Below are 15,756 nucleotides of genomic sequence, written 5' to 3'. Positions count from 1 at the left end.
ACCACTTTGATGTCATTTATTAAAAGCTTATTTCGGACATGAGATTCTAGTTTGTTTATGATGAAAAAAATATATACATTTCAGCATTAGAATAGTCAGCCATCTGCAAAGTTTTAATTGGTTTACATGGTAATGACTACTAAAAATAACCTGCAGGGAATGTTCGGGGGAACGTTCTCTCTAGGTTATAAAAATAAAACTTAAAAATAACCTGCAGGGAACGTTCTGGGAAGGTTCTTTTTAGGTTATAAAATAAAAACTAAAAATAGCGGGTTTTTATATTTATTTTTTAACCTACAGAGAACGTTCCCAAAACGTTCCCTGCAGGTTAAAAAAATAAATATAAAATCTGCAGGGAACGTTCTGGGAACGTTCTCTGTAGGTTATAAAATTAAAACCTAAAAATCACCTGCAAGGAAGGTCATGGGAAGGTTCTTTTTAGGTTATAAAATAAAAACTTAAAGTGAATAATTTCACGTTAAGCGTTTATTTCCCATAGAAGCCCAAGGAAAGTGTGGCAGGCACTATGCTGTTAAATGCTGAGCTGTATTCCACAAACAGCAGTCTCACATACAGTACAGATCAAACGTTTGGACACACCTTTTCATTCAGGTGTGTCCAAACTTTTGGTCTGTACTGTAGATATGAATTCAACTGAAAAAACTTGTGAAAAAATATCTTTCAGGTGGTCAAATAGCAAATAGTGAAGCTCTGCAGCCACCTACTGGTAAAAGTTATTTGTAGCTGTTTTTTTTTTTTTACTTTTAAAACTGGATTTTCCAAAAGATGGGCAAAAATCTTACACTAAACCATGTGAAATTATCCATGTTATCCCCATGAATTAAAGTTAGAATGTGGGTCTTTTATAAAGTGAATTTTACATAAAAAAGCAGTTTTTGTATAAAAACCCATTTAAAAAATATTAATTTATTAATTTATATATATTTTAAAAATATCACTAACCCACTGAAAACTGCACAAATGTAGAGTAAAAACTTTAATAAACAGGAAAATATACAGACCAAAAGTGTGGACACACCTTCTCATTCATTTGAATGAGAAGGTGTTTCCAAACTTTTGGTCTGTACTGTAGGTGTTTTTATTTTCCAAGTGGGAGAGAGCAGTGGGAAAGCAACATCATCATCTGTGGAACGGTTGCTACGATAAACAAATTGTAGCGGGTTCAGTGAAGCAGGCAGCACAGAGCAGATGCAGTCTCTGATGTCTCTCAAAACACTTGCTGAAGACGGGTGTCAGAGCAACGGGCCTTCAGTCATTCAAGCATGTGATTTTTTAAAATTATTATTAAATTAATAGTACTGTTGATAAATTCAGGAGCATTTGTGTTGGATAAAAAGCCAATTAACACAGCATGTGTTCTGCTGTTGTCAGTAAATAAAATATAACAGTTCCATTAACTTGCAGGTATTCATTATGTTTGAAAAAAAAAAAAGATTATGCTTCTTTTACTAAAAAATATAATTAGTATTTATCATTATTATTGTTCGCAAGTGTTGGAGTGGGCCAGCAATGCATTCTGAGGTTATCTTAATTTCTAAGTAGCAATACTTACATTTTTCGAGTGTAAAATCAACAGTTTCTCCAAAGGTCTTTGCGCTGATTTTTGAGCAGCTGATCGACATGGAGGAAAACGTACTAGTGTTGTTGTGTTACTGATGCCATGAGGTGTTCATGCAACTGCAGCTGTAATTTTTTATTATAATTACTGCAGAATTTATAATTGCATACTGTCACAGTTCTGTCAGTTTATGTCATTGGTTTCTCCCATTTGTCTTCCCCCATTGATCTGTGTGATTTGGTTTTGCCCTTGTTTGCCCTGATCCCCGTCACCTGTGTTTAATGATTAGTTACCCTTTATAAGTCTGTTTGTATCTTGAGTTGAATGTCGGTCTTTAAACGTTACATGTCCTGTGTGTGTGGAAGTAATCTGTGTTCCTGCCTGTTTATCAGAAGATAATATTAAAATAGTGTTTATTGTATTCCTTGTCTCTCGTCTCGTTCGTCCAGCACGTCAACTTATAACACATACAAGCTCAGGGAAAGATTTAAAGGTCCACTGAAGTGCCTTGAAACACGCAGCGTTCTTCTATGTGGTGACGTACTTTAACTGAAACAAAAACATATCGCCCAGCCCCGCCCACTTATCTTGAATAGCCAATAGCGTTCCATTTATATCTGCTCCGGCCAGAGCCGTTGAGCTCAGTAAAGCCGCATTTGTAAGGTTGTTATGACAGCGACAGACTAATAAATCACCCACAGATTCAATATGAAACTCTTGCTAAAACGAAATAGTGATCATAATCATGCTGAGGCTGTGTAGTTTAATACATGCCGATCGCACATATGATCTGCTCCGTGTATTGCGTCTCTGTGTAGGGGGCGGGACACTACGGACTCTAGAGAGTATTTGATTGGACAGAACGTTTGAGTAGAAACTGAAGTGCACGGTGATATCATCCAAATCCTTGATTCATATTGGCGGAAGTGACGAGACTGTAAGTTTTGAATGCTCATATCTTGTAAATGCAAATTTTGTCTTTGTTTTGAAGCACATTAGCTAATAGATAATCTTAAGGCTAATATATTCATACTAAAAGCCAAAAAAGTTTAATTTTGATTTCAGGGGGACTTTAAATATTTAACAAGAACAATCATGACAGAAAATGTGACTGTAATTGGTTTGCGTAGTACAAGATTATATATAGAAAAGAGATGAAATATCTTTGAATAATCATAATATTCATAAAAAAACAATGCATTAAAAATTAATAGATGGGTTGCACATATTGGGTCACTATGTTGGGTTATTTTCTAAAACGTTGGGTTATTTTTTTTTAAACATCATTGGGTTATTTTTAATAAACCAGCGTTGGGTTAAATTGGTTCCTGCGGCTACAATTCAAATTTTAACGGACGACTGACAGATAACAGAAGAAGCTGCTGCTGAATCAGTGTGAGGTAAGGGTTTTGATAATTGTAACATTATACTTATAAAAAGAAACGTGAAATGCACTCTAAAATTGATTGTGTGTTTTTTTTTTAAACAAAGTTATAGTTCCCTTTAGTCAGTGTATTATTGTAACTACTCCGGAGGATTAGCTCGATTGTAAATGAATAAGATAACGTTAATAATGTGTGGCTGTGTGGCGAAATGTAGCTAGTGAAATCATCATCTACCATTACTTCAAATTTAAATTGTTGGCGGTATTATTTACAATTAAAAGAGGGTTCCACGCCTATTCTGACTACAGTTTGTTTGGTCGCACTAGTGATTATCACATTTTTATATAATTCTTAATCTCTGGTAAATTGTTAATTGTTAATTGGTAATCTCTGTCAGTTAATTGAAACATTTCAATATGTAAGTAAACTATTTAAATTGGTGATCCATTTACACTACCAGTCATACTCTGATGGATTGATTTCTTTAAGCTTGTCACTGAAAATGCATTTTTTAGGCATTTCAAACTTTATAGCTAACAGATGCATCCCAGCTGAATGACTGAATGATATTCTTAAAGTAAATTAACTTTGCAACTGCAAACCAGGACTTCAGTAGGATATATTTCTCAGATATTCACACATTTGCCATATGTGACATAAAAATTCGTTCTCGCTATTTAATACATTTTTTTATTCATTCATTTAGCAAATACTTCTATCCAAAGCAACTCACAATGAATATCACAAGTAAATCATAAACATAATATGTTTGCACAATTTAGAGTAAGCTACATTAGTATACAAGTGAGAACAGGGGGAAAATACAGAAAAAACTGTTAGAACAAAAAAGTATAGAACATGTATAGGGGAAAAAATTCTGTGGAAGTGTTTGGTTGCCAACATTTTTCAGGATATCTTCTTTTGTGTTCAGTAGACATAATAATAATAATAATAATAATAATAATAAATCATTCAGATTTTGTAACTTTAAGGTGAGTAAATAATTACAGAATTGTCATATCACTTTAAAATATACTCTAATATAATTAAATAAAAATATATGTAAATATACTACAAAATATAATGCAGCATTCGTCACTGTTTTTTTTTTTTTTTAGACAGCTGACCAACCATCCTACTTGTACAATGACTGAACATCAATGGAGGAGTTAATATTGCAGAGTATTTAATTTTTATATTCAGTAATAATCTTCAAAATAAGACACTAGTATGTGTTATTGCCATATTCCAAATCATTGCAACCAAGAACCAGTGAATTTAAATTACAGAAATGTAAATATGTATACAGGAATAAAATATTTCAGCAATCCCACATATAAATGCAATATTCTGTCTACTGAAGATTTAAAGACTTTTACTCTTATCTTTTGTCAATCTAATAATTTGTTACATCAACAAGTGTGTATTGTTACTAAACAGCAACACTTGTCAAATCCCATTTTAGGCAAATCTCTGGGCCATCTATTTTATGTCACACAGATTCACTGTTGAATATTCATCTGATCCAAATAATCTGTTAACAAATGGAAAGATAAACCTAAACCCAGGACAGAGAGGCTGAGTGAATGTGGTCTGGACTCTGTGGATGAGGTCCACTGTGTCAGAGACGCTGTAGAAGGACAGAATTCCGATATTGTAATCTACATAGACTCCTATTCTACGGCAGCTGGATACTACAGTGAGTTTAGTCTGTTTGTTGTTTTGACAGAATGTGTAACTGGAAGGAGAGCAGATTAAACACCAGGATTGATCATTACTTCCAAATTTGCTCTTAGCACCCCATCCCTTTCTGCTTATACCCTGATAAGACACTGATATACACACAGAATAATAACCACTCCACTCAACCTCCCAGTAGCAGTGTTCACGCACACTCTCAATACACAACACCTGCGGCCAAAAACTAAATCTGTCTGGATGATCAGGATAGTCCTGGAGTGTTTTATTGTAAGTCACCACTCTGTTCCCCTGAGACAGGCAAAGGTGTTTATGCGCTGTGTTTGGATCCAGAGTAAACCGATAGAAATCTGATGGAGACAAAAAACATTGTCTGAAACCGAAATCTGTAGTTTTAATGATTTAAACATATTAAATGCATCTTTGTTTGTTTTCATATAGATATCTTTATATCAACTTTTTACTTTTATTTTTTATTTTTACTTTTATGCAGATTTTGTACGTTTTCCCACTGATAAGGAATTGATCAGTCTATAGATTTAATGGTAGGTTTATTTGAACAGTAAGAGACAGAATAACAAAAAAATCCAGAAAAATGCATTTCAAAAAGTTATAAATTGATTTGCATTTTAATGTGCAAAATAAGTATTTGACCCCTTCGCAAAACATGACTTGGCAAAACCCTTGTTGGCAATCACAGAGGTCAGACGTTTCTTGTAGTTGGCCACCAGGGGCCGGATTCACGAAACATTCTTAAGAAGAAATTTCTTCTTAACTGCCATTTTCTTCTTATTTTTTAAAATAAGAAAAAAGTTAAGAATATTTTGTATTCCCAAAAAAATCATCTTAAGAATATTCTTATCTTTTTACTTAAGATTGTTCTTAAGACAAAAATTAAGAAAATTCAAATTCTTGAAAAGAATCTTCTTAAAAACCATCGTAAATAACTTCTTAAAGTTAGGATAGCCCGAGACTTGTCTTAAATCCCAAATAGTAATAATTATTTAATTAATTGATTGGGTTATTTCAAATTAACTGTTATATTTAAGCATTGCAACACTACTAGCTACATATAATACATATTAGGACTATTATTAGAGATGAGCAAGAGTTCGCTGAAGTGACAGCAATGACTGATAATGTAAACAATGATCTGTCATGATTAGCCTGTGTATGACCCTACTTTTTGCCGTCATCAAAACGCGGTTTCTGCAGATTATCCTAATAATCATAAGCACGCACATTTTCGTCACGACCGTGTCTGGCGCTCGGCTTCATGTTTTTAATGCGCCGTGTTTTTGAACCGTTACTTTTAAAGGGTCTGTCTTAAGCTTTGGCGATCAGTTTATTCACTTTTGTGTTGTATTTTGTTGCCTCGTCTGAATGAACGCTTCCCAGCCGGCACATGACCGACCTTCAACATTGAAATTTGGTTGAAATAAGGTCAGTTGTTGTTTCAACAGTGAAACAACGTTGATGTGACGTTGAATGCTAAATGGTTGAAGATTAGTCAACACATGACCCAAATTCAACGTTGAAATTTGGTTGAAATTAGGTCGGTTGTTTTTTCAACGGTAAATCAACTTTAAAAAAAACTTTGAATGCTAAACGGTTATATATACCTTCAAAAGCAAGTGTTTAAATTATAATATTATTAATACAAATAATTAACAAGATTAACTTATAAATCAACATATTTTTTTTATAAGATCATGTCTTCAGCATACAAAGAAATGTATAAAAGTGTATATGTTACTTAAAATATAATTATCATCACCAACAATAAAACCAAATACATTTTGTATTCACCACATGCTGAAACAATTCCTATTGGTTGTTTTGCCTTACTGCTTTGATCATGATTGGTTCATCTGGCTGTCATTCAGGAAACTGACAGGTGAAACTGTGCGCAGTGCGCGGGCCTTCGTAGTTTAAAAAAGTTTGACCGTTACTGCATTTCCTTGTGAGGCTGTGTGCTGCATAGACTGTGCGAGAGCTGCTGCTCACCGAAATTACTCGGTTGGTCCCGAATTATCTTATATTTTCCTGTTAAATTTTTATTTTGAGCGAATTTGAATTGTGAAATCCCAATGGAGAACAAAAACCGGAAAACAAAGGAAATAGACGTGAGCTGCGAGTCTCTGAAAACATACAGCACTGGCTAAATCAGGTAAGACAATAAGTATTTATTATTACCTTTCAAAAATAGTACAAGAGTTAACAAATTGGTAAAGGACATGTAACCTGCAGAAGTTAAATACTTGAGTGTGTTTTCGTGTGTGCTGCTTTATGATTACAGACGGCAAAAGTTAGATGCTAATCGCATTTAGCGCGCTAGCAATATTAGCTCATCTGGTCGTAGATATATCTGGTGTTGTGTGTTACTAGTATCTGTTAATGTCTGTCTTTTAGACATTAACATTTTTCGATATAAATGCCATGCATTACTGCTGGTCTGTTTACATTTTAATCCTATAACAGTCCTAAAGATGACATACCTTGTTTCTTTTCTGTATATCATATAACGGCAAATGTCTTTATAATTTAAATGAATTAAGATTGTTTAAAGGAATGGTATAAAACTAAAAACAGCATTTTAAGAAAATTTCAGTAAACCATTTATTCTTTCCCCTTGTAGAGTCATTAAGGATCCAGTTTATTGGCAGTTTGGTAAGGAATTGTTCATCTTTGCACTGTCATTTCTGGTAGAGATTCATTGATCTTTTGTTATAGGTTTATTTAATTTAATATAAATGTACTCAATATGATTTTACTTGTTTCACTATATACACTGTTTAGTTAGAATTGTGATTTAAGCCATGTTGTTTTAAACTTTAATCTGAATACATCAAAATGTGTTTAATGAAGTGTTGTGCACTTAGTTTCCAACTCCACTGTTATTGGACTGTAAAAGTAAAAATATTGTACAAGATCTGTTTTGTATCAAGTGTTTTCAGTTAACAAGATATTCAACGGTATCAAGGTTGGTATTTTATGAAATTTTATTTTTGGTGTTTTTTGTTTATGCAGGACAGTACAGAAAGCACAAAAGTGAGAGAGAGAGAGGAGGGGACAGCATCAGAAAGGACACAGAGCTGGGACTCTTTCAGGGATCACCCGAAGCACAACCATGCTATATGCACAAGGCTGTTGTTTTTAGCATAATTTGAAGAAACATTTTGGCTTAAAATAATAAATACATTTCATTTAAGGTATTTCCTGCGTAAAGAATTTTAACCCTCATGTGGTGTTCAAAATCCTATTACACCTATGGTGTTCCCTGTCAAAAATTACAGGCCTATAAAAAATAGCTTATAAATCACTCATTTAACCACATTTTCACCCAATCTTGGATTCAATCTTTTTGTCAACTTGTTTTCTGTCAATTAGGACTGGTTTTATATTTCTATTTGCATCTAATTAATTGTGGGCCTCATTTATCTGAGAGTAGGCATGTAATTTAAGTAAAAAAATCATTATTTGTGAATAATTTTGGAAATATGAAAAAAAAAAATATGAAAAAATATTGGTTCTGTTGATCACACTAGTCTACTTTAATGGTTCACCAGGAAGTTTGTTTTGAAAAACTTTTATTTTGTAAAAAATGGCACATAGTCACAGTTGTGGTGTTCCCGGTCAAAAATGACAGGCCTATAAAAATAGCTTATAAATCACTCATTTAACCACATTTTCACCCAATCTTGGATTCAATCTTTGTATCAACTTGTTTTCTTTCATTTAGGACTGGTTTTATATTTAATTTTCAAACAGTTCAATTGTAGGAGTCATTTATCCGAGCTTATGCACCTCAATTTTTGAGTGAATCAAGTATTATTTGTTAAAAATTTTGGCAATATTGAGAAAAATATAAAAAAAAAAACTGCACTGTTGATCACACTAGTCTACTTTAATGTTTAACTGAAATGATTTTATTTTGTATAAAATGGCACAGTGTCACACTTGTGGTGTTCTTGCTCAAAAATGACCGGCCACTAAAAAGTTAATGTAGAAGATCACAAAACACAGCACTTATATTTTGCAATGCTTTTATTTTGAGAAAAGGGGTGCACAGTAACACTTGTGCTGTTCCTTGACAAATCTAACCATTGTGACATACAAGAAAGAACACATTAACGCTGTCATATAGAGAACACAAATCAAACACTTCTTTCAGTTTTTCAAATTATGAACTAACCAAAACGACAAACACCAGGTCTCTGTGTAAACTCATGCAAATGACTAACAAAAGCATTTTAAAAAAAATTGTATCCCTGTGAAAAAGAATGTTTCTTTCAGAAAATAGTTTGTGTGTGTGTGTGTGTGTGTGTGGCATACATGTATCCACATATACATATGTGAACATGATAAACATGCTCCTGACAACTAAATTTTTCTCTAATTTTCAGTCTCCCCCATTCACTTTCAATGACCAGGAGCTTGGATAAATGACTCCTACAATTAAACCGTTTGAAAATGAAATACAAAACCAGTCCTAATTGAAAGAAAACAAGTTGATAAAAAGATTGAATCCAATTTTTGGTGATAATATAGCATAACAAGTGATTTATAAGCTATTTTGTGTAGGCCTGTCATTTTTGACCGGTAACAAGGTGAAAAAAACAACACAAAAAAAGTTGTTATAGTCTCTGTGAACAAAGTCACTAAGTTTCAGTTCAATGCGATAACATTAACTAGTATTTTCAGGAAAAAGAAAATCTCCCGTCAAAAATGACATGAACACCACATGAGGGTTAATGTGACTGCTTTTATATCCCTTCACCACTGACATGGTGTCTGTTGCAGGTTCCATTCTCAAAGTCTTATACCCATTTCCACTGCACAAATGTAAACCTGTTACACATCTGTAAACCTGTTTTCACAGAACTAGTTAACCACCAAAATAAGAGATCAAGTGGTTTTAGTCAAAAAAGGTTTCTCTTGCAAGTGAAGTGCAAAATATGCATGCTTTTGTACAAAAACTTTTTGAGTCTTTAACCTTCTGGGGTCTAGGGATTTAAACATACCCTGACATTTGTCTGTTTTTTATTTTTATTTTCAGTATCTGAAAAAAATACACTATGAGTCAAAAGTTTTTGAACAGTAAGGTTTTTTTTAAAATATTTTTTATTAAATTCCTTCTGCTTAATAATATTAGTATTATTTAAAAGAATATTTAATATCATTTGAAGTATTTTAAAATGTAATTTTTTCCTGTGATCAAAGCTAAATTCTCAGCATCATTACTCCATCAGTGTCACATGATCTCATAGAAACCATTCTAATATGCTGTTCAAGAAACATTATTATCAATAAGCAGTAGATTGTCTTTTTTTATCTTCAGGATTCTTTGATGAATAGTAAGATCCAAAGATGAACATTTACTTGAAATGGAAAGCATTTGTAAACAAAAAAACATCCTTTTCAAAACTTTTATTTAGCAAGGATGCTTTACATTGCTCAAAATTGAGGATAAAGACATAATATAACAATAGATTTCTATATCAGATCAATCGTTTAATTTTCAGTTCATCAAAGAAAACTAAAATAATTCTTGAATAAAAATATTAGAATGATTTCTGAAGGTTAATGTGACTGGATCATGAGTAATGATGATAAAAATTCTGTTTTGACATCACATAATTAAATTACATTTTCAAATATGTTCAAATAAAAAAAAAAACATTTTAAATAGTACAAATATATTTTATTCATTTTTTTCTGTACTTTGAATTGGTGAGCAGAAGAGACTTTAAAAATGTAAATTTTACTGTGAGAAAACTTCTGACTGGTTATGTATTATGTCTAAAGTCTAATTACTTTGTATTCATCACAACCTGGGCTACAATAATATGTGAGCATAATTAATGTATTTGTATTGTTTTTGTAAAATGATTTTGACAGGTTTTTTATTTTGATTTATACAGTGTATGTTTCCAAAATAAAACTTGTTTTATAATATTGATCATGTGTTTATTGAAGTTGACAGTCAACCCATGCTTCTAATCATTTGATTTTTTACTAATATGTATGTACAGTGTTGATCTAAATGCTGGTTCTAATAGAACGTACAGTTGTGTATTCACTGTTGTTGAAAAGAATGTAAGACGTTGAAACAAAGTCGCGATTTCAACGGTGAATCAACGTCATAATATCAACGTTGAAATTTTTTGCAAATCCGAAAGGTTTTTCACCGTTGATTCAACGTCGACAGATGACCATAACCCGAAAGGTAAGAGGGTGAAACAAAGTCGCGATTTCAACGGTGAATCAACGTTGCTATTTCCACGTTGAAAAGACGTCAGAATATCAACGTTGAAATTTTTTGCAAATCCGAAAGGTTTTTCACCGTTGATCCAACCATGGTACCTGACGTTGTTTCAACGGTGAATCAACGTTGAAATGCCGGCTGGGTTCCGTTATGTGTGTGCGCTGCTACAGCAAACGCGTCCTGCACATGCGCTAAATACGGCCAAAGATTATGTCGTATTTTTATTTATTTTTTTATTAAATCCCTATTTATAAACTCCCTATCTGACTCGATTTTGTCGAGTTGCTACTGTCGACGTTGAAGTGTTTATAAATGCGTCTTCAGCCATGTATTTACTCAGATAGATGTATCATTTTTTTTTCTTAAGAAAGAAATTAAGATGTTCTTAAGAACATATTTGAGAATATCTTAAGATTTTTTCAAGAATTGCACTTAAGAACATTCTTACGAACTTCTTAGAATTTATCTTAAGAAATTTCTTAATTTATTTCTTAAGAAGATATTCGTGAATCCAGCCCCAGGTTTGCACACATCTCAGGATGGATTTTTTTTTTTTTTTTTTTTTTTTTTATATATATTTTTGGGGCTTTTTATGCCTTTAATGGACAGGACAGTAGAGAGATGACAGGAAATCAATGGGCAGAGAGAGGGGAGCAGGATTGGCAAAGGACCTCGAGGCGGGAATCGAACTCGGGTCGCCATGAGCACAGTTGGGCTATATGTCGGCGCACTAACCACAAGGCTATTGGCGCCGACTGGGATGGATTTTGTCCCACTCCTCTTTGCAGATCCTCTTTAAGTCATTAAGGTTTCAAGGTTGACGTTTGGCAACTCAAATGTTCAGCTCCCTCCACAGATTTTCTATGGGATTAAGGTCTGGAGACTGGCTAAACCACTCCAGGACCGTAATTTGCTTCTTCTAGAGCCATTACTTTGTTGCTTTGTTGCATTACTTGTTACTTTGTACTTGGCCGTGTGTTTTAAGTCATTGTCATGCTGGAATACCCATCCATGATCCCTTTTCAATGCCATGGCTGAGGGAAGGAGGTTCTCACCCAAGATTTGACAGTACATGGCCCCATCCATCGTCCCTTTCATGCGGTGGAGTTGTCCTGTCCCCTTAGCAGAAAAACACCCCCAAAGCATAATATTTCCACCTCCACGTTTGACGGTGGGGATGGTGTTCTTGGGGTCATAGCAGCATTCCTCCTCCTCCAAACATGGCAAGTTGAGTTGATGCCAAAGAACTCGATTTTGGTCTCATCTGACCACAACAATTTCCCCCAGTTCTCCTCTGAATCATTCAGATGTTCATTGGCAAACTTCAGACAGGCCTGTACATGTGCTTTCTTGAGCAGGGGGACCTTGCGGGCGCTGCATTCCAGCCTTGTGTAGGTCTACAATCTTGTCCATGACATCCTTGGACAGCTCTTTGGTCTTGGCCATGATGGAGAGTTTGGAATCTGATTGCTTCTGTGGACATGTGTCTTTTATACAGGAAACAAGCTGAGATTAGGAGCACACTCTTTAAGAGAGTGCTCCTAAATCTCAGCTTTTTACATGTATTAAAGAGACCTGGGAGGTGATTGGTAGGGGATCAAATACCTATTTAACTCACTTAAATGTAAATCAATTTATGACTTCTTTGAAATTCAGTTTTCTGGATTTTTTTGTTGTTGTTAATCTGTTTCTCACTGTTACCATTAAAATTATACCGTGATTATTTCTTTGTCAGTGGGCAAACGGACAAAATCAGCATGGGATCAAATTATTTTTTCCCTCACTGTATCTTCTTAGTATATTTGAAAAATTCATTAAAAAACAGACTTATCATTGATCATAAGTGGATGTTTTTCTATAAGCATAATATATATTTTTATTATCAATAACAATCCAGTATTTTGTGTGTTTTTTTTTTCTAGTAACTTACACTGTAGGAAGTCTTTCCTGCTCTCATATTCTGGAGTGGGAATGATCTGGATGCATGTCACTGTGGAAATCAACGTATATGACATACATTGTCTGTTTAAAATAACCAGATTGATAAATATAATGCTAATGAGTTTCTAGAACTTTACCTCTTCCAGAGAGTTTTTCAAAATCTTCTCTGCAGAAATCCTCCAGTTTCTGTTTCAGTTGAGAGACTGATATTCTTACAGTATCCAAAGAACCATTAGTGATGCTGGGGTCTGGAGGCCCAGGAGGAACAGGGAGCGATGGGAAACTCTACACAGATACAAAAGCAAACAATCAGAAAATAAATTTAAAACAGAATAAAAGTCTGTAAAAGCTCACAGTAATGAAAGGACTGATGGTATTGGTGCTACCTGGAGGAAATGGGTGTGATTATGTGTCTGTAAAAGCTGCTGCAGCTCAGCGTTTCTCCTCCTTAGTTGATCAGTTTCATGCGCTAGTTTTTTCAAGAGACCTTCAGCTCGACTCACTACAATCTTTTCTCGATCTCTGATCATCTGTGTGACCTCAAAGCGTCTTCTCTCAATGGAGCGGATGAGTTCAGTAAACATCCTCTCACTGCCCTCCACTGCTGTCTGTGCAGAGCGCTGCAGGACACACATTACAATCAGCTCTTACTGCTGCTCACACAGTCTACTGTGCTTTAATGGGGCTGAAAATCACCCTCACTGACTGACTAAAGAAGAGTCGTATCTGAGTACACTCTTAAAAATAAAGGTGCTTTAAAAGGTTCTTCACAGCGATGCCATAGAAGAACCATTCTTGGTTCCACAAAGAACCATTGAGTCAAGTTCTTTAAAGAACCATCTCTTTCTTACCTTTTTGTTATCTGAAGAACCTTCTTTTACCACGAATAACTTTTTGTGAAACAGAAAGGTTCTTCAGATGTTACAGATTCTTTACGGAACCATTTAAACAAAAATTGATCTTCTATGGCATTGTGAAGCACCTTTATTTTTAAGAGTGTATGAAACCAATGCTTCTTCTTCTCAAAACTCACCTTGTGATCTTCAACAGCTTCTTTCAGCTCCTGTAGCTTCTTCTCTCTCTCCTTGATTTGCTGCTGAAATTTTCTCTGTTTCTGAACCAAATGTTTCTGTAAGACCAAAGCAGTCACAGAAAGATGCATTGACTAAAAATGAAAGTTAAAATAGTGTCTGTCTGATTACTGCCTTTATCTTTATCACACAAAACTGAATGAATTACATGCTTAACCACAACAAAAGTCAATGAATAAGTTCCTATTATAGTAGCTGAATGTCTCTATTGTCACTCTTACTTCCAATGACTTTTATTTGTCTATAATTGTCTTACATAAATATAAAACTATTACAGCTGTTAATAATACAAAGTTAAGATCTGCTGAAATATGATTTATTTAGTTTTGCAACAGAGAGAATCAGCATGCAATATCGTTACCTGTTTCTCTGTCCTTTCTGCTGCACTTGAGACAGTTTTGTGTTTTTTGTGTTCATCCACCATACAGAGCACACAGATGCAACAATCATCAGTACAGCAGTAAACGTCTAGCAGTTTTTCATGTTTATGGCAGATCATCTTCTGCAGGCATCCAGTGGCTTCTGTAAGATTGTGTTTCTTTCCTTTGAAGAGATTCTCATGTTGTTCAAGGTGATTTTGACAGAAAGAGTTTAGACACACCAGACAGGACTTCACCGCTTTGTGTTTTGTTCCAATACAGACGTCACACTCCACATCTCCAGCACCAGCAGGAACAGTTTGGAGTTCAGTTTTCTTCAGTTTCTCAACCACTTCAGCCAGCATGGTGTTTTTGCCTAAAGCAGGTCTTGGACTGAAGGTCTGTCTGCATTGAGGGCAGCTGTAGACTCTCTTCTCATCCTCTTGATTCCAGTGGTGTGTAATGCAGCTCTTACAGTAACTGTGTCCACAGGGAATGGCCACTGGATCCTGCAGCAAGTCCAGACACACTGGACAATTGAACTGCTCTGCTGAAACACTTGCTTCAGCCATTTCACTGCACACACTCACAGACAGAGGCACAACGCAGCTAAATGCTTGGTTTTGGTTTTATTTTCCCCGAATTGCAAAGACGTTCAATAATTTCCTGGTTCTCAGTTTGGGAGACGTGTGCAAATCTTGTTTTTCTTGCATGTTCACTGATGATGCAACCATCCAATAAGTTTCAGTTACATACAGATACAGGCTTTAACAGATTGTAGATTTTAGAGTAGAGTGATTTTTCAATTGTGATTTGCCTTGTGAGTGTTTCCTGTGCAATTTACCTGGCATTCGTTTCAGCACTGCTCTGAGGTGGGCTCATCATCCTCCAGTTCCACTTTGCACCATCCTCACTTGCTTTTCACCTTCCCCACTTTGTTTCGAATGAAGTTTGTTTGGATTCATTAACCTGTCTGACAGAAGACCAGACCAAGACAGTATAAATCCAGCAAATCCCAACCCATTCTAGGAGCCCATCAATTCTCTCCACTGAGAACTTGTTGGACACACAGCTTCATCAGTCACCACCATCATTCCCCACAACACCGGTTCTTTTCACCAGGTTTATGTTGCCAGTCACATGGTCAATCCGGCACCCTACTATGGCTTGGCAACGGACTGCAATGGGTTCCTACTGCAAAACAAATTCATGGTATGAAAGTGCTTAAAATTAAAATTTTTACATTTGAAAATGTAAAAAAAGTGCATTGGATAATATAGAAATCATTTAATCATCATTTTAACCAACAACCAGTTCAATAATGGCATTTGTAAGCATTTAATAATAAATAAGCTGTGGATCAGTATAAAATCTGTTAAAATAATCTGTATTTTTTTATAAAGTGCATTAAGGATGTCCCGATCAGGGTTTTTGC

General features: G+C 34.7%; 1 protein-coding gene across 1 annotated transcript; it reads right to left on the bottom strand.

Moving 5' to 3' along the window:
* Positions 1–3,694: 3,694 nt before the first annotated feature.
* On the bottom strand, positions 3,695–15,607 carry LOC141289685 (E3 ubiquitin/ISG15 ligase TRIM25-like). Its single transcript, XM_073821852.1, has 7 exons — positions 15,166–15,607; positions 14,324–15,039; positions 13,905–14,000; positions 13,258–13,491; positions 13,009–13,156; positions 12,861–12,920; positions 3,695–5,012 (listed from the first exon to the last, which is right to left on the bottom strand). The coding sequence occupies exons 2-7, from the start codon at positions 14,891–14,893 to the stop codon at positions 4,447–4,449; spliced, it is 1,674 nt and encodes a 557-aa protein (XP_073677953.1). The 5' UTR covers positions 14,894–15,039; positions 15,166–15,607; the 3' UTR covers positions 3,695–4,446.
* Positions 15,608–15,756: the final 149 nt, after the last annotated feature.

This window comes from Garra rufa, chromosome 17 (assembly GCF_049309525.1).
Source record: "Garra rufa chromosome 17, GarRuf1.0, whole genome shotgun sequence".
Taxonomy (NCBI): Eukaryota; Metazoa; Chordata; class Actinopteri; order Cypriniformes; family Cyprinidae; genus Garra; species Garra rufa.
Note: the sequence above shows the minus strand (reverse complement) of the source record. Positions and strands in the feature narration are given on the sequence as shown.